The 19,622-nt window shown below is 44.8% G+C and overlaps 1 protein-coding gene across 9 annotated transcripts in view; it reads right to left on the bottom strand.

The window, feature by feature from the left end:
* The window catches only part of Frmd4b (FERM domain containing 4B), a 321,370-nt gene that overhangs the window by 17,498 nt on the left and 284,250 nt on the right, over positions 1 to 19,622 (bottom strand). For 8 of the 9 annotated variants that reach the window (XM_052174401.1, XM_052174393.1, XM_052174395.1 and 5 more), the window contains 7 exons: positions 17,893 to 17,979; positions 6,137 to 6,213; positions 4,471 to 4,609; positions 3,921 to 4,062; positions 2,665 to 2,798; positions 2,462 to 2,581; positions 1,095 to 1,323 (listed from right to left, as the gene is read on the bottom strand). In XM_052174401.1, coding sequence (XP_052030361.1) covers positions 1,095 to 1,323; positions 2,462 to 2,581; positions 2,665 to 2,798; positions 3,921 to 4,062; positions 4,471 to 4,609; positions 6,137 to 6,213; positions 17,893 to 17,979 — 928 coding nt within the window. The remainder of the gene's footprint in view (positions 1 to 1,094; positions 1,324 to 2,461; positions 2,582 to 2,664; positions 2,799 to 3,920; positions 4,063 to 4,470; positions 4,610 to 6,136; positions 6,214 to 17,892; positions 17,980 to 19,622) is intronic. The other variant, XM_052174394.1, reaches the window with a different exon arrangement.

Here is a 19,622-nt window from a genome sequence, read left to right on the forward strand (position 1 = left end):
ATTGGTTGTGACAAATGGCCATGAACATTAAGCACACTGGTAATCACCCATGTCTGGAGGCAAACACCGTCGAACTGACTGGATTACACATTTAGACTCACCAGCTGTAGCGGACTTATGTTTATGTGTTAATGTCTGTATATTCTAGAAAGTCTTGTCTTGGCTTGATGAATCATAGGCCCTAAGCCTGTTCTGCTCTAAGCCCAGTTACCGTAGTTTATCAAATAGAAAATGTATGATTATTTCGTGTTCCTGTGAAAATGTAAGGTACCAGTTATGATGATGATCCATCAACCAGTGGAGGAATAACCTCGATGTTTCAAGTGTCAACACGTAAAGGGGAGGAAAGACTTGGGTTTAAAGAAATAATCAATAACGGAGCCCAAACCATGTTAATGTTTGCCTAAGGTCAATTAGACTTTAAATTGACATAAAAACAACTCCTCCGTTTGTTTTATTTTTTTTCCTGAATATGAACTTCATAGATATATGATGTTGAGAATCTTGGAACTAGAAGAGAACTGGCCTGCTTACAACTCCGCGGCTGTTAGTATTTTGAAATAGTTCCCTATCAGTCATCCCGTGCTTGGGTTTATACAAAGTCAGGATTATCTTGTGGTTATGATCTTATCTCTCATCTTTCTGCATTCCATCATTTACCATTTGCCTACTACTCCTAAATACTCTCTTGCAATGGGATAATAATCATAGGCACCTTTTCCATCCGCACGCGTGCCAGAACGGGTCTCTGAGAAAATGCAGGGTATGCCTCATTCAAACATCCTGCAGACATATTTCTATCTAAAGCTCAATGTTCTGAACGGCCGGCATCATGAAGAGTAAGTATATGGAGCAGTGACTTCCAGGCCGGTTGAGGGGAGTCTGTTTTTATCATGCGCCAGAGTCCCTGTGAGTCCTTATCCTGAAAGTTCACTTCCTGTCCTACGGAACTGCAGCGGGGAGCCTGCTGCCATTGACACACACCTTCAATACTGAAAATTCAACTGTTTCTAACCCTGGGACAGTTGCTCTTGGTGCTGAGGACTACTGTCCCAGCAGGAGTAGGGGCGTGCCGACAGCTCTCCAGTACTAACCTGGTGGGACAACTGCAGCTTTCTGGCTGGGTTTCTTGCCGCACCGGATTCGGTATTCGTTTATGGAGTTTTCAATCTCCTGCAGTCTTTTCACAGCATCTGTGTAATCTTGCTTTCGCTTTTTCTTCACGGTTTTGCAGAGGTCTGGCTCACTGGCAAGCTTCTTTGCAGCTTCGACCAGCTTTTGCTGTATCAGGAAATTGCTCTCCAGTTCTTGTAAAGCCGGATCCTGCATTCAGACAATGACACAGCTTTATTTTTATGGACACACGCACAGTCATTCTCTTGCATTATCTCTGGACAATAATGAAAGATTCTTGCATGTTCCTGAGTAGTACACCCTTTGGGCGTACCCTTTGTCCAAATTTTAATAACACAAGTATCTTCAGACACTCTCCAGGAAAACAAGACCTATCTCAGCCACCTTAACTTCACTTTCTCATAGGCCAGTCTCTTTTTCTGTTTAAGGAGGAATATGACTTTGCATTCATTCACTTGGCTGGGTTAAGACCAGTTTTCAGAAGGAGACTGTAACCTGTGACTCATGTGTGCAGAATGTTACATGCGTATGTGGCCCTTTAGAGATACATCGCGTTTGGGTCTCACTACCTTTTCCGGTTGTTCCTGGTAGCACGACTGAATATACTACTCATAAATAATCTTTTAATCCTTTAGCTTTCTGAATTTGCTAAAGGAATAGAGTACTTTATGAAAGCGCACTAAAGATTAGCCGATGCACCACCCGTGGGGCTTAGGTCAGGGCCGAGTGCACAGGCTTAGGGCGGTCAGGGCCGAGTGCACACAGGCAGGTGCTCAGTAAATATCAAAACTCGCCTCTATTAGGATGGCAGCTGAGATAGTGAAATCCCTGTAACACCATGGGGTGGGTCATAATGGCATAATTGCTTGTGATATGCAATTGAGAGGGCACACACTCTGTTCTGCATCAAACCCTTTAACATAATTATTCTGACTGCTCTACATGCTAGCTCATTTAACCCTTACTGCGCCCTTCAGAGGGGACGTCCACCACGATGATCACTTTACAGATGAACTGACGCTTTAGGGCGATGAAACGATTCGCTGAAGGCTACTTGGCTTTAAGCGGAAGGATCGGAAGCTAAAGTTCAGTCTTAATTTCTGTAATACTATTGACAACTTCTTCCCAGGGCTCATAGAATACTCTCTGTGACACAGGAAACAAAATAATAAGGAACTCAATTTTGCTTTGAGTGTTCAATTTGGTCTATTTCCGTGGCTCAGAGAAAAATCTACAGCATGACTCTGAACCCAGGGTCTAGATGGAGGGTAGGGAACAGACAGTTCCTCTGTCTGGTGCATAGCATGGCTCAGTGTCCTGCTCCTACCTCCTCAGTAGGCAGTAAGTTGTCATCTAACTTGAACGCAGTCCCCACTCGCCTCCTGACCTGAGGGGGCTTCTCGCCGATATCCAGTGGATATTCCTTTGGCATTCTGCCCGTGAGCTCCTGTAAAACAGGACAGGGTCAAGAGCACATAATGGACTCAGCCAGCCACCCAACACAAAGCCGGCATGGCCAGTGCCACTCACAGCCTCGCGCAGACAGATCTTCTTCAGCTCCTCGACTTTCTTCAGGAGCTTTTCTTGCAACAGCTTCTCCTTCTTCTTGAGTTCGAGAATCTTCTCCCGCTTTTGCTCCTCCATGCCTTCCGAGTCCTGAGAACCTGGAGTGGGGGGCAGGGCGGGAGGGTTCACACAGGGCCTGTTTCCTTCCTTTGCTGAGTAAGGGACAAAGGGCTGGGGAGGAGAGCTGTTCCCAAATGCTGGCTTTTATTTCTTTTCTCCTTGTTTCCGAACATAATGAAAGGAAACCAGGAAACCGTTCACATGCTTCTGGGCATTGGAAAGAGCCTGGTAAGAAGATGTCTCCCGCACTTTGTGGCTTAGTCCTTTTGGGAGCCCCAGTAAAATGCTATGTGGTTCGAGCACAAAAAGGAGAAATTACATTTCTCTCTCTCTCTCTCTCTCTCTCTCTCTCTCTCTCTCACACACACACACACACACACACACACACACACAAACACACACACACACACACACACACACACACACACACACACACACACACTTCTTTTTAGGAATGAAGGGAAGATGGTCCCTGAGAAGGCCCTACTCTGTTTCTTTTGAAGGTAAGCAAGCAAGCAAGGCAATGGAATGTTCTTTGCAAAGAAACCCCCCACTTCCCTAACCCCCACTGCTTCAAGCTGAGAGGGAATTAGATGACACAAGTCAATTTAGTGAAGTTCCACAGGCTTAGTGATAAGAGACTCTAGACTTCCCACAAAGGAAAGGACTGGGCCCAACGATTACAGTCTAGGAACTAGGCACTTGCAACTGTGCTTGCATAGGATTTTATTTTTGTGGAGAATTAGTGGCATCAGCCTAGCAGGGAGTCAACATCTTTCAAGGCAGCCTTGAGTACTCAGTATCTCTGTAAGTCAAGCCTGACTACCTGCAATTTAAGTTCATATTCTTTAAAAATAGTTAAAGGATAGCGGTGGTGCATCAGAAGGCAGAGGCACTCAGTCCTCTTTAAGTTTGAGGGCCTCAGAGGCTATACAGTGAGCCCCTATCTCTAAATAAATAAATAAGTAAGCTTAAAATATTATTCAAAGCTGTTGCATACTGTTACATTTTAATAAAACATTCTTGGTTTTGGTTTTTTTTTTGTTGTTGTTTGTTTTTTTGTTTTGTTGTTGTTTTTGGCCTCAACAAGTTGCATTTGGAAATGACTTATAGCAAACACACAAAGAAGATTGCTTATACTTTCTTGAATGGGAAAATACCTGAGGATATCAGGCTGCCATTACTGGCCATGATAAACTGAGTCTTGGCTTCCAGAGTCACCAGTCTGGAGCCCCTCTGCGTTCCAGTCTCTGTTAAATCCATTGCGATGTCGTCTAAGCTTCTGGCTGAAGGAATTTTTGCCTATGAGGTTGACAACATTGAAATGGAATCAACACAATCACATTTTAAATCAATACAATGATTAGGTAACTGTGCAATCAAAGATGTCAACACAGGGCAATTTAGATCTGTAAAGTGGAACTTTGAAAACAACAGAACACGTTACTTTTACGCGGAAGGTTTCAGTAAAGCATGCAGGATCCAGTCACTAACTTTAAAATGTCACCCCAGCAATGTCACCACTGGAGAAACATATTCACGCCAAATGTCACAACCTTTAAATTAGCTGTATATATGGCCCACCTCTTTAAAATATATATGAAAAAACAAAACAGTTGGTAGCAAAGCTTAAAACTTTTTTTTTCTTATATGTTTTCTGAGAAAATTCATTTCAGAACAGAGAGACCTGGAGCCCCTCCAGGAACTCACCTTGCTCTGTTTCCGGTCCAGGTAGAACTGATGCTGGCTAATGGCCATTACCCAGATGGACTTGATGAGAGAAGAGTTTGCATACCAGGTTTGTACAAACAGGCCACTCTGCCCAAAGGTTCTTCTAGACACCGAAATCCTAAAACACGAAGAAAACCATGAGTATTCCGCCCTGGGCCAGCAGCTCATGGCGTGAACCTAGCAAAGAGCTGCCCCCACAGCACCTTCCTCCCCTCTGTCTTTCTGTTGCGCAGACTTTGCCTGACAAGGTCTGAGGTTCTGATGCTGCCCTGAAACCAATCAGCCCTGAGCAATCTCTGCATAAATTCTGACACACTCAAAGCTGGATGAGGAGTTAGTCAAACGAGAAGCTGTTCTCGAACATCTAGTCGGAAGTGCGGGACTACCGCAAGTTGTGAAAGATAAGAGCGATCCTTCAAAGCCAGACATGAGGTACAGAAATGGCACCTGCCTGAGGTGGGGAGGGAGCACTGGAGGGAGCACCTCAGGGAGCACTTGGGGAGTCTCAGCCTGCAGGAGGTGAACTTGATGACACTGGCTGAAAATGTGCAAGCCTCCCCCCCCCCCCATGGGTCCAGACTGCTGCTTGTCCACCAGGTAAAAACAGGAAAGGGAGATGAGGAGGAGAGTCCCAGCAAAAAGAAAGGCAGGAGAGGGAGCAAGAAAGACAACCAACCACAGAACCATAGGGATAAGAGATCCGAGCTGGCTGGGGAAGGCAGAAGGGCAGAAGGGCAGAAGGGCATGGGAGGTGTGTGTGTTGAGGGAGGGGCTGGTACACCAAGCTCTCAGTAGGAACTGACTAATCTCCTTGGGCCATCTATTTGTCGCCGCAGTTTCTTCCTGTCCCTCTGACCTCCAAACACTATCTAGTGTCTAAAGAGTAACTACTGAAGGGTGCTTCTTGATTGCTCAGAGAACCTATATCCCGACCTCCATTCTTTCGAATGACTTTGACTACTGTGTTGCTTCCCTTTTTTTCCAGGACTCAGGAACACTCAAAATAAAAATAGGCAAAGCACCAGAATAGATAATTCTCTTAAGACGGCAAACAGCCAGTTAGCCCCCGCAGAGAGGCTCTGGCTATAAAGCATAGCCTGAGCTATCACCAGTCCTGAAGGGAATGGCAGCCCAAACAACCATGGCTATTTCCCATCACCAAGATGGCTTTAAGACACACACCACAGATCCTGGTTCACAGGGGTTGGTCCCACTTCCATGAATATATAAGCAGCACAAATTGGACTCAGTAGGTTAAAAAAAAAAAGCATTAAGTGTTGGGTAGAGGCCTGGTGGAGTTATAGAGAAAAGTGGAGAATGTAAGAAAACCACATTGCACATGAAGTCTTCAAAAATTAATAAATATTGTATTTAAAAATAGCAACCCCCCCCACACACACTAAGAATAGTCAATGCTAGAGAGGCTACACAGAAACTGGAACCTCACGTATCACACTGGTAGAAACATAAAGTGGCCCAGTGTGTTGGAAACGCTTGACAGTTACCCTATAGGTTAAACACAGCTACTCTTTAACCCCAATGACTTCACTATGAGGTAAATCTCCAAGGGAAATAAAAGTGAGTACGAACAGCTATGTGCCCACAGTCACCGCATCACAGCACATACAAAAACTCTGATCTTTACCTTCGGGGGTCGTGCACCTCCACAGCAAATTTCTTCTCACGGAAATACAAATTTTCCAGCTGCTTCCATTGAAATAACTAAAAGAAATTAATAAGAAAACCATGTAGCTTTCGTTACTCTTAGTTTTACTAAGTCCACAAGTCAGCCTCCTAAGGAAATGATTGCCAAGTTCCCCGAGAGGTACATCAGCAAGGCCAAGCACAAACAGGTGGTTTATAAACTCTGTACATATCAACTATAACCCGAAACCATTTTGTTCCCTCGTGTTTACCTAGGACACTTCACCTCACCAGCAAATCTTCCTTGAACAGTAAAACCGCGCATCCGCAGAGCATCCGCAGAACACTATCAGCTTTTTCCCCCTGACTCAACAGAGGACAGGAAACCTGCACAGTTACTGGAAGCACAGACCTTCTGCTAAAGACCCAGACTTCACATTTAAATGGAGAAGCCACTAGAGAGAACGTCTCAATAAAGATCAAAGACAACATTTCAAAGGCATGCAAAGTGAAAGTAAACGCTTCCCAGGCTGACGTGAGTCTAAGCCATAAAGCCTCTCACCTAGCCCAGTCCCCCAAATGATGCAAACTGAATGCCAGGAATCTGACAAGGCTGGGGTGGGGGTGAGGGCTGACTCTTGTGAGACCTGCCAGGTGTGGTCAGAGCTACCAATCTCTGCCTGCCTTGTCCGGCTGCCTTTCTGATGCCGGACTCGAAGTAATTTGCCATTTGGATGGAGAAACAAACTTTGTTGGAAATGTGTCTTCAAAAGCCAAATAACCTGATAAAATGCCAATATTGTGCATATAGACAGGACTGGGAGTGCCTGGCGGTGTTTTTCGGCCTTTCCATTAAGTTTTGGATTGACGCAGGCCTCACGGGGTCTTATCTTGGACCGGGTGGTCCTCCCCTCCAACCTCAGACATTCCTAGGATCTGCCTCCCCGTTAAAGCGACCCCCAGTCTTCCTTAGAACACACTTAGGTGTCTAGCTAAGAAGAGTTGCTCTGCTGCACACAGTTGGCAAACACATTTCCCAAAGAACAGAAGCTTTCCACAAACGTAGGCACACAGAAAGATGGGCTGAGCTGTAGGTTTGTTAGGGTCACTGTAGAGCCAGTGTTCAGACTGAACCTTGGACCCCAACAACACAAGTGACTAGCGCGCACCAAGGACACCCAGCTGTCTGCAACTGCCCCCGCTTGCGAGTTTCAAAGAATTAGTAAACACATAAAGCGACATACCGATGTCCTGCGGTTTCTGTGGAGTTACCGTTGTCATTTCCTTCAATCCAGAAGTTCCCCCCCAAATGGGGCAGAAACGTGAGAGGAAGCCCCAGGATCCTGCCTGCTTCCCTCCCTACCCACGATGGTAGCTCCGGCACCTTCTGAATCGAGTTTCATAAGAAACTTAGGTGTAACTCGGTTTCACAAATCGAGCCTCCCACGGTTGACACACCACTGACATCAGCCACTCTGCCGAGGAACACCTCCCCGGCACACTCTTTCCCGGCAGGGAGAGTGGAGCCAGGTTCTCTCTGGTAGATTTTCTCAGAAAAAAGAGTTCTAAAATGGGGCAGCCTGGACTCCCACGGTACTTCCTGGGAGGTGAGCCGACTTTGAATTCGGGCACGAATTTCACCCAAGGCTGTTTGAGGAAAACCTTTTTACTCCGTCTACTCACTGGCACACGAACAGGTTCAACAGGAAGAGTCAGAAGGCAGCCAGGCTGTGTTTTCCTTTGCGTCCATTCCCACACACTAAAACCAGGGCTCCACTTGAAACCTGATCTCTGCGAGCCGCCACCTCCCCCTCTTATCACTTACGAATGGGAAATGCTAGGCTGACTCCGTTCAGCCTGCCCAGAGCTCGGAGCAAGCTGGCGCCCAGCAAAGGAGAAACCCTACTTAAAAACTGAAGGGCTTCTAGTTATTTACAGAGAATCGGAAATAATTACATGGCAACTGGATTTGCAGAAGACGTTACGGGAGACAGGCAGGGCTTTTTTGGTGTGTGTGTTAGAAAAGCTCCCTTCTCCCCCCTCCCCATCTTAAAAGTTTACGCAAAGGGTGCTTTTAGATACGCGCCGCTGCCGCCCGCAGGAGAATGAAAGTGACCTGGGAACGCTAATAACGTGGACTCCGGGTTTAATGTAGAGCGAGTAAGTGGGCCAGGAAACATAAGCTTGAGAAAAGCTGGGATGACTTTCAACCGACAAAATTAGTCGGAGGTCTGTGGGTTCAGAGTCCAGATCTCTGTCATCTGGGGAATCCTTTAGAAATTCCATGTGCTTATCAGTGTGATCCTATCATCGTTTACAGTAGCTACAAATACTTTTTATTGTAGCTGTGCTTGATCTAGCTGGTGGTTAGATGTAAGATAGTGTTGTTTGATAGGTCTGTTTTTCTTTTCATGGAGCGTGTACCACCGTTCTCCCTGTACACTTTTCAAGTGTTTCTGAGTGTTTGTTTTCGGGGGGGGGGGGTAGGGGGGTGGGGAGAAGGGGAGAAGGGGGGCGGATGAGGCTCTGGAAGGGCCAATGGAGGGAGGTGGACATTGTTTACAGGTGCACTAGTGTTCCGGATTTAACAGACTACAGACTACGGATTTGATCCCTACGGATGCAGGCTCTTCTCTTGTCCCAGTGTGTAACAGCAAAGAATAAACCAGAGGCTTCCTCTGGCCAAACTCCTGTGGAGACCTCAGACCAATGCAAAAGAGGAATTGGCTAGGGAGATAACCAAAGCAACCTGCCTGGCTTGAAAGTCTTTCTTAGAAAAGCGGCCCCTGACACAGATAAGAAGGACTCTTCATCTCCAAGAAATAAAGAAGGTGCTAAAAGGATTCTGAATGTGAGGAGAAGATTCAGGCTTAAAGGAGGCAAATGGAAGTAGTTTTACACTACAGACATGGTCCGTCTTGGACGTAGTTGTCAGGCATGGTACGTGTTGTTTGAGTTAAAACAGCAAAGTATTATGTGTGCATGTGTCTACACAAACCTACTTGCAATTTTCCCACCAAAACAGAAAAAATAAAATTGCCCATGTCAAAATCCTAATCCTGAAGACTTTAAAAAAAGACAGGAAGAAGGGAGATGGGACTTGTTTTCAGTAGTATTTAGACTATGGAAAGGACATGCTTTCTAAAGCCAGCTAAGTTAGGGTTCATCGTTGATGTGCACTTAGTGGAAGCCACACGTTGGAGACTCTGTTGTTTTACTGATGCTGCTTGTTGTAAAAGGGAAAGAGCTGAAGCGTGAAAGTAAGACTATCAACCAGGTCTTCCTGATGTCTCTCTACCCTGGAATCGTTTGCAATGATTAGTTGTCCCCTTTGGAACCAACAGAAGGAAGCAGAAACAGGCGAGCAGGCGGGGTCTTGGGTAACTTCGCTATTGCAAAAGTAAAGGAATGGATAAAACATGGAAGGAGGGGGAGTCAAGGAAGATACATTCCAGAAATCACAACAGGAAGACATATCTCAAAGCCCTTCATCGTGGCATCAAATGCTGTTGGAAAAATGAACTCGTGTGAAAAATACTGTGTTCATACAAAGTCTTCCTGACCAAAGACAAAGGCATCTGAAGGCTTTAGAAAAAAAAAAAAGCCACATTACGACACATCATTCAAGGAAAAGGAGTATCTTAAACATTTAAGGCATTTTGTTGATATCAATCATTGCTATTTGGTTAGATCCCTCCCATGTCTAGGCCCTTGAAAAAACTAGCCGAAGTCACCTCTGCCACATCTCCACCTGAACTTGGGGGTGGAGAGATGAATCAGCACGCCTGTTCTTCCAGAGGACCCGAGGAGTTCAGTTCCAGCACCCAGAGGGCAGCTCACAGCTGTAATACTAGTTCCAGGTGGCTTGACCTCTGTTGACCTCCACAGGCACCAGGCATACATGTGGAACACAGACACACATGCAAGCAAAAACTCTTCCACACACAAGCGTAAATAAATAAAACCTTAAAAGCAAAACAAAACAGTCTGATATTTTGAAGGGGGTGGGAGTCCTGAGGGACTTTTAGGAACTAGGTCTGATGTATACCAGTAGATTTTGACACATGTATTCTCGATGACTGTATATTGTTGCTGGTATTGTTAGTTATATAGCCCTGGCTATCCTGGAAATCACTATGTAGACCAGGCTGGCCTTGAATGTAGAGATTTACCTGTCTCTGCCACCAAGTGCTGGGATTAAAGGTACATACTACCGAACCTGGCTCAACAGTTTTTTTTTTTTTTTTTGTTTTGTTTTTTTAAATACTTCCTATAGGCAGTGCCCTGGGATTGTTACTGAGCTGTGAGCAGGTCCCATCCCTCACAGGACTGCTCTATCTGTTTGGGCTTACAATTGGATCCACTACTCAAGAGCTGTGCTTAACTTTCCTAAACCTCAGTTTCCTCTTCTGTTAAACGGACCAATGATGCCTGTCTCCAAAGGTTATCCAAATACAAGTTTATGTTTGTAGGGTACTTGGCCTAGTGCCCGGCTTGGGATATATACACATGAGAGTGGTTGAGCTAATGTGTTGTGAAGGGCTTGCTGAACACTTGGTTAATTGTTACTAAATGGACAACAGCCACTTAAGAGCAGAAGCAGAGCTAGCAATAGCTATCTGGCTCCACATCTGTCTTTCCACAGAGGAAACAGCTCAGTTATTCTGTTGACATAGCTGTGTCATCAGGCCTCCAGTTCTCAATTTCTATGACCACACTAGGCTGGGAGTATGGACCTCTTGGGTGGTTTCCTGATGAATCCTGGGCAGGGAGTGTAGTTCTCATGGGTGGTTTCCTGATATGGCCTATAGGGAGGAAATCTGTTCATGTGTCCCATACCTGGCAGTCACAGAGCAATAGAGAAACAGAAGGGTGGGGCATCAGCCTGCCCCACAGACAGAATGGGCAGCAAGCTCCCTTCGGTCTGGAGTAGCCAGGAAAAAGGAATGCGCCCTGACAAGCAGAGGAATGCTGGAAAACCTGCTGCAAAGGACAGGAGGTTTTGCTTGAGGATCATAAGACCCCCCCTCCCTCATGGGGAGCATTTTGGACAGAAAGGATACAGTTCTCTTTTACATCGTGACAAACTACAACTAAATATCACCCAGTAAGGTGGGGTAGGAAAAGATATCACGAGGGGTTGGGACTTTTCATTGCTCTTGCATGTAGGTTAATCATTTAACTACAAATTCAAATGGAAATGACTAAATTCAGGATAGTCACAGCCAAGGTACATCAAACAATGAGTCACTCAGGGAGGGTGATTCCCCCATGCCCCAAGATGTGAAGCAAAACAAACCAGGTACCACTAACTTATTCTAAAGTTTATATCTGGTGAATAAAGAATATTGCTATTGCCTTCTGGGGTATGAAAAACCATGTGCACTGACTCTTCCTGACAACCAGACAAGGAAGCACTGTATTAAGCTAAATTCCATCCAGGAGAAAACAAAGACTCACAGAAGTGCCCCAAACACTGGCCAAGACACCCAGGCAGCAGGGATGGATCTGGGATTCATGTGCGACCACAGTCAGGATCCAAAACTCCAGCATAACATCAAAGTATATTAGGGGGATCTATAGGGACATTTGCTGTATTTTTAACAGGAAGAGGAGGAGGAGGAGAGAAGGAAAGGGAAGAGTACTATTTATTCAGATTAAAAAGAATAGAGAAGGCAATTATGGCAGCCATTTTGGTGGACTAGGACCAAGTCCCTTGAAATTGGGTTTGATTTCACAGCCAAGGCTAGTCTTAGACTCATGTTGATCCTCCTGCCTCAGCTTCCCAAGAGATGGAATTACAGATGCGCTTTGTGACCTGCATATCCCTCAACTTCAATTACCAGTGGCTTGCAGCAGAGGGTAACTGAACTATTCCCCCGCCTACACCCCATCTCCAGGCTATCTGGTGATGGGAGGGATTTGGCTAGTGACATGGGAAAGGAGGATGCTGTTAGGACATTGGGCAGACACCGTGTCCTGGACTACTATGCTCAGGAGAATCCCATACTTCAAAGGAGATAGTAATCCAGCTGGGCTGGAGAAACGCTGAGTTGGGGACAATATTTTGTGTTCTTTCTAGGTTCTGAGAGGTAGGATATGTAAATAATGATGCTTTTGCTCTATAGTAGTAAGTATCAGAGTTCTGATTCTTTCACGTAGATAATATTTTTAAGGATCTACATGGTTGTTCAGGTACTTTTCTAAATATAAATGTTACCTGTTACCTGCTAGAGAGACTTAACTATCCCAGACTAAAGAGGTCCTGCATGTCCAACAGCATCAGCTGCCGTAAAAGCAAAACAAACAAACAAACAAATAAATAAACAAAAAACCACTTTTATAAGAGATCCCGACAGAACATCCTCAGAGTCTGAAAACTATTTTTCTTCAGGTGTGATTTTGTAGCCATATGTCTATAAAATGTCACACCTCACATGTGATCAGTTAAATAAGTGGGCTATTATGCGAATAGGTTTAGATGAAAAAGTTAAATGAAAATGTGTCCTATAAAAACCAGAAATCTAAAAGACATTATCTCACTGAAGTTTCCCCTGTGGCCAAGTCTCTACCCAAGACTGAGAGATTGGCCTCCTTCCTGTTAGAGCGTCCATGGGGGCACATGGGCATGTGTGTCAGACACCCAGGCCTGGTATGGTACTGTTCCCAGCTGTCTCCATAGATGTCTATGTGTTTGTGACTGTCTCTGTCTCTCTCCCTGCCCCCACACTAAGCCTCCAGGACTCACTGTTTCTCAGTTTGACTTCAAATTTGCTCTGAATCTAAGGATAACTTTGACTTTCTCATTTTTATAACCTCTATTTCCCGAGCACTGGGATCAAAGGTATACTCCACCATGTTTGGTTTATGAGGTGCTGGGAATCAAACTTAGGACCTCATACGTGTTAGGCAAGCACCTGAGCTACAAACTCCAACTCTCCGTGTCATTGCTCTTTGGGTGTGCCAGTTCTTCCACTGGTGAAGGCCTAGGAACAGCAAGTAAGAGGGTGCCAGTGGGTATGAGGTGGTTCCCTCTGTGCAGAGAATTTCCTCTTCTGTAGAGAACACCTGCCACTCCTATGCAAGAGACCCTCTCACTCTTGAAGATGTGGTCAGTGGTCTCCTTTGAGCACTCACCCTCCCCACTTCCCATGAGCGAAGAACAATCTACCATGTTCTTTGTGAGCATTTCATCATTGCCCCTCCTCACCCCCATGCCTGTTCTTCTATCTCAACAGAACTGTACGAGAGGCAATTCGGAGTTTACAGTGATATGATTTCCTTGTTTCCATCGACCATCTCTCTAGAACATTTTTTTCAGAGAAACAGAAAAGTTAGTGGCTGTGATTACTTCCTCCAGAGTATATTTTTACATTTCTTTTTGGTAACAAAACAACTTGAATTATAGCTTTGGCCACAGCCTGCCAGTGTGAAGACAATGCTTCCCAGCCTTTCTTGCAATGAGACAGGGACTTCCTGAGGGAGACCGGGCTTGCTCTAGAACGCCTTTCACCTTCTTCAACTATACTCCACTGGAAAGTCCTCATTACAGAAGTACAGCCCCTAACTGGGATTAGGCACAGAGGTGGAGAGAGAAGTCAGTCCTCCTGTGCAGGAAAGTATGGAGTAAAGGGGGCACATTCACTCTGAACAATTTCCTTTAGCCACTGGATGCCTACAGCACCACGAGGGAAGAGCGGAGGGAGAAGTCTCTGAGCTTGACAGATGAGAAAATGAGGGGGCAGAGAGGTTAAGTGGCAGTTCCAAGTCCCAGCTGGTCAGTGGGAATGCAGAACTGGTTCTCATCCCAAATCTCTGTGATAGGACTGGCGGTCTCCTCCCACTGGCTCTGCGAATCCCTGTGAGAGGATTGGCACTCTCCGCTCTCCTCCCACTGACTCCACAGGTTTAAGCAGTCAGATTGATTATTGGTGTGACTGAAGCTTAATTACCCACTTTCCAAACAGGATGGACTGGTCCTCTGGCCGCATTCTGTCACCCAGTGTTTCTCTGCCACACCAGACAGTGTGTTGTATTGATGTAGACAGCACTCTCCTGATCTCCTAGCATTAACCAACCCTACTCTGGGATAGAGGTACCTTCTCTGTGGTCCAGGGCGACAAGCTGGCAGTGGAGAGAGCAAGGTGAAGTTGAAACAGTCATGATGTCTGGGATCAGAGAGATAATCAAGCTGCAGCCTTTGGTGCAGGAACGAGTGCTGCTATAACAGTGGAACAGAAGGACTTTGTGTGTATTGCTTAACACATCCGCCTCCAGGCACGAGGAAATTCCAACAGTTTAAAAAAAAATCAGTTAACTGAAGGCCAAGAGTGAAGATATTCGCCATAAGGATCTCTTATCATGCTATGATGTAATAAGATGCTAATCTTGAAAGGCATTTCATCAGGACGGCCTCAGAGATACCTTGAGCAGCAGTGACCTATTGGTCTCTGACCTCTGCTCTCTTACAGGCCCTATTTTCCAGAGGAAGTCTGTGCTGTAGAGTCATCAGAGTTAGGTCATGACATATATATACACACTAATGTTTTACTTGCCCACTGACAGGCTACCTAGTTTGTTGTGAAAGACATTTCTCTCTCTCTCTCTCTCTCTCTCTCTCTCTCTCTCTCTCTCTCAAAATGCTAAACAAGGGGCTGGAGAAATGGCTTAGGGGGTTAAGAGCACTGGCTGCTCTTCCACAGGTCATAAGTTCAATTCCCAGCAACCACATGGTGGCCTCCAACCATCTGTAATTGGATCCGAGGAGCTCTTCTGATGTGTCAGCGACAGTGTGCTCATATACATTAAATAAATAAACAAACAGACAAACAAACAAACAAATCTTTTAAAAAAATGCTACACGATCAATAAAAACCTAAGAGGAAGGGCTGGCTCAGTGGGCAGGGTACCTGCCTTGTGTGCATGAAGCCTTGGGGTTGAACCTCAGCCTCATATAAACATGGCACAGTGGGGTACATTTGTAACCCCAGGTGAAGGCTGAAGAATCAAAATTTCAATATTCCTTGGCTATACAGCAAGTTCAAGGCTGGTCTGGGACACATGAGAACCTGTCATAAAGTCTTTAGTGAATTTTCTTCTCATAGACAGCAAGCACATCCTCATGCATTATGGGTAACACACAGGGGGGGAAAGGGTTTACAAGTAGGGAATAGGGACTGAAAACAGGGGCTTCTAATATACCAGGATTGCTTTGCAATATCCTTCCCCGCCAGTATAAAAATATTTCACATACTCTCTTTAATTGTTTGCCTCCCTCCCAAGGAAAGATTTGCCCTTATCTGGTGGTAGCTGTTTATCAGGTACAGGGCAGAATATAATCTCGTTCCTCACATCCTCCTCTTCAGTGAGTGAAATTACAGATGTGCAAGATGAAGAAGACACCTTTAAAGAGGTGAAAACTATATCTGGGGGTCACACAGCATATAAGAACTGGGGATATAGCTCAGTGGGCGAGTACTTGCTGAGCCTGCTGGAGTTCCTGGGTTGAATGCTCGACATGGCAAAAATACACACAGATATCTATACACACACACACACACACACACACACACATGCACAGAACCAAGATCACAAAGAAAATAGTCCTCAGGGCCAGGGTAGAAGGTGTCCCCTCAACTCTTGGGCTACATCATGGGCCTTCACTGATGGAAAACCAGCTGGACCCCTGCCCAACCCCAAGATTGGCAAAAACTTAAAGCTAGAACAAATGAAGAATGCTTGCTAGTGCCCTGGTAGTAAAACAAACATGGCCCCGACATTTAGAGGCAATAATTAACAGACATTATCTAGAAGGGCTAGCAGGTCTTTACCAACAGGCCTTAAACAACCCCTTTTAAAAACCAGCCTTTTGGCATGAGTCTCTGATTCTTGGTAGTCTCTCTCCTGGTTTTCTTTTACATCCACAAGATAGGTGCGTGACCATGAATTTGTCAGCATGACCTGGATTCTTTTCTGGGCATTGGGGGACTTGCTGCATGCCCAGATGCGGAAGCATGAGCCTCCTTTTGTGTGGGCACTCGCAACCCTTTAAACTATGCATCCTTTTAACTTGTGCAAGCTGGCCAGGAAAGAGCAGAATACATTGCAGAATACACTCCCGACCCCAGCTCAGATCAGTATGTCACAGAAAGCAAGATCCACCATCATATTTCAACAAAGGAAAGCAGGGTGCAGCCGAGAGCGGTCCCCTAAAATGATGGAGAGGAGAGGACAAGGAATGGACAGCACAGGGAGAGAGCCAACATCCTGTCAGAAGTGAGAGGCAGATGTTGAAAACGAAAGCAGAAAACTGCAGACTGATAACAGGAAGTAGCTGCTGACCCTTGTCTAGACTCCGGAACGAACAAGCCGGCCTGATTGTGATCGGTGTGAAGCAGTGTGTACCGACTTTTATGAAGCTGTGACTTGTGAGGCAAGGCTTGTGAGTCAGGAGCACTCAAGAGGAAATTAAGCTCAGCATTGGCTGTGAGGATCTGACTCACCCTTATGTGGGGGAGACAAAATCTGACGGCTTGTTTTTGTTTCTTTATGCACTGCAAACAGATTTATTAAGGAGAGGGGAGAAAGAACTCCGAGAGTGGAAGGAAGGAACGCTGAGATTGCCTTTTTCTTTTTAAAGAAACATTTCCATGCCGTGAGAATTTCATACTTCCCAAGACATGCTAGTTGAATATAGGTTGAACACAGCAAGAGTCAGGTGGGCATGTAAGAGCCATTTTCGACTGTGATGCTGGGTGGTGATGAGGCAGGGAGGTTAACCATAGTTTGTTATTAAGAGGCCACTGTTCCATTCCTCCAGCCTGCAGGGATGGCAGCAGAGCGCAAGAAGGAACAGTAGGAACCTCACCCAGAAGAGCGGGAGTAGGTTTTATCTCACTGTACCTGAGGAGACCAAAGGCCACTGGATGGTGATCTATACAGATTCATCAAATCATACGAGGCGCACGTGCATCTTCTGAGCTTATACTTGACGAGAGAGTGGAAGCTTCAGAAACAAGGTTCCCCCCCCCCCCTTTTAATCTTTTTTGGAGACAGGGTCTCATATAGTCCAACCTGACCTCTAACTCAGAACATAATTGAGCATGACCTTAACTTCTGATTCTCTTATGTCTGCCTCTCAAATACCAGATATAACGATAAATAGTAACATATTTAGCTTTAGAAAACCCAAATCTGATAGATTCTGGCCCTTTAACCCATTAATTTTTTTCTTTTCAGAAAGCGGCTATATTTACTATAAAAGACAGTGAAAATTAACATAAGCAAAAATAGCTGTGGTTATAGAGAGATTGCTTATAGACCATTTCATTGGGAAAAGAGTCACCACAAAAACTTTGGATTTAAACCAAAGTGTAGGGACTGTAAACCATATTGTGGTTAGTTTCATAGCTGGACTTTAGTGTACAGTTTAGGTTATTGCCTGGGAACAGACAGGCGGATACGGCCACGTGTGGTGGCAGGTACATGTGATCCTAGCACTTGGGAGGTAGAAGCAGAGAGAGAAGCTTGTTGTTTGTCTCGACGAACAAATGAAACGATGGTCCTTTCAGAACTGGATAGGTTGTGCGTAAATGAGTCATTTTAAAAGGTTACGCTGAGCATGAGTAGCCTCGGTACCATAGCTTCACTGAGCAAAGTTCACTACCCGAGAGTGCTCAGGGTGCCGCTGAGAGCAAAGCTGTCAGCTCCAGAGGAATCAAGGTCCCTCCCTCAGTGTCTGCAGAGGCTCACACTTACTTTCCGAGGGTTCACCTTGTCTTGTAAGTCATACTGGCCGATTCCCTTGTAGCTGATCCCAAGCCACCATGGAAGCCCCTGCTTATCCTAAAAAGACAGAAAATATGTGAGACCCAAGATCTGCAAAGTCTTCTAGATGAGAAATACTATTAATTAATTTTTTTCTTAGAGAAGTACCAACAACCAATATAAATCTGTGTTGGTAAGCAGAACTATACTTAACTTGTTCAAATATTTTCTTAGGGTCTCTTCAGATAATAAGCATAGATGCAAAGCCAATAATAAAGGTAGTATTATTCAAAAGACTAAAGCATTACTGTTTTGATTAAATTGTTGGGATGAATAAAAAAATTTGAATTCAACCAAGAATTAATTCAGCCCAAAGTTAGTTATGACTTTTAAAAAAGACCTTTGTTCTCTCAGCCAAATCACCAGCTATAAAGGCTGGGAAGTTTCCAAGGGATTACCAGGAGAAAAACAGAGGTTCCTAGCCCCGATGCTCAGAGCACAATTAACAATGAACAGAGGAGAAGTAAGAATTCCTTTTGGGGAATTGGACAACTCCACACCAGCATGAATAATCACTCTAAGACACATGTGAAGAACAGATATATATGATGTGCTATTATAAATATAGCATATTTATAAGTCTTTCTAAGTTTTTTTATTGGGCTTTTTCTCCAATGAAAAGAATGTATTGACAGAGGGAAACATTAGGGTTAGGCATATGTAAATATGCAAAGCAGAATCAGTGAGAATTAAGACTAAATTTGGAAACATTTTTAGCACAGTCATCCTCAATATGAAAGTGTGTATTATCTGATTTCCTTACATCTGCAATGGTAAAGATTTCAACATTGTCTTGACATCGAAAGTCCCTGAAGAGCTTATCAGTTATGAAATTATGCTTCTCTCAAACAAAACTCCCTTTATCTATGCTGCATCCTTTACCATCAAAACATTTCTTAGCCAGCTTCTTCCTGTTTATTAGCGCAAGAAGACAAAGCACACTGATGAGGGAGTGATAATGCAACATTTGCAAAATCTTCAGCATTTCCCATGGATGTATGCATAAACATGGAAGGCTGACGTGATGGTCACACAGAGGAGTGAGCAAATGAAGAGCCAGGAGCATTCATGCGGCAAGTAACGGAAAACAAAAACCACTAAGGGCAGATAATGAGGATGCTCTAGAACGGCAGGCGGACTCAGGGGTATAACATGGACTTAGCATGCCTTGGGTCCTAGGTTCAATACCCAGCATGCAAGGGGAGCAGGAAGGCAGAGAGAGGAGACAAGCAGGGAGGGAGAGATGGATGGATGGATGGATGAATGGATGAATGTGTATACATATATACAGACAGACAGACAGACAGACAGGAATATGAGCTAAGAAAGAATACCTCTCGGAAAGCACCTGAATGTAGCATTTTGTAAAAATAATATGCTTTATAATTTGCCACAAACAGTAATAGGCTTAAAACAGTTAAGAAAATTCTATCTAAAATGCTGAAATTTGGGGTCTGGAAGAATGGCTCTGTAGTTCAGAAAACTGGCTGGTCTTTCAAAGGACCAGAGTTCAGTTCCTAGCAACCACATGGTGGCTTTCAATCCTCTGATACTTGAATTCCTGGGAATCTGATGCCCTCTTCTGGCTTCTGTGGGCACTGCATGCACGCAGTACACAGACATACATGCAGAAAACGCACACATATAAATAAGATAAATAA

Source organism: Apodemus sylvaticus, chromosome 2, assembly GCF_947179515.1.
Source record: "Apodemus sylvaticus chromosome 2, mApoSyl1.1, whole genome shotgun sequence".
NCBI classification, from domain to species: domain Eukaryota; kingdom Metazoa; phylum Chordata; class Mammalia; order Rodentia; family Muridae; genus Apodemus; species Apodemus sylvaticus.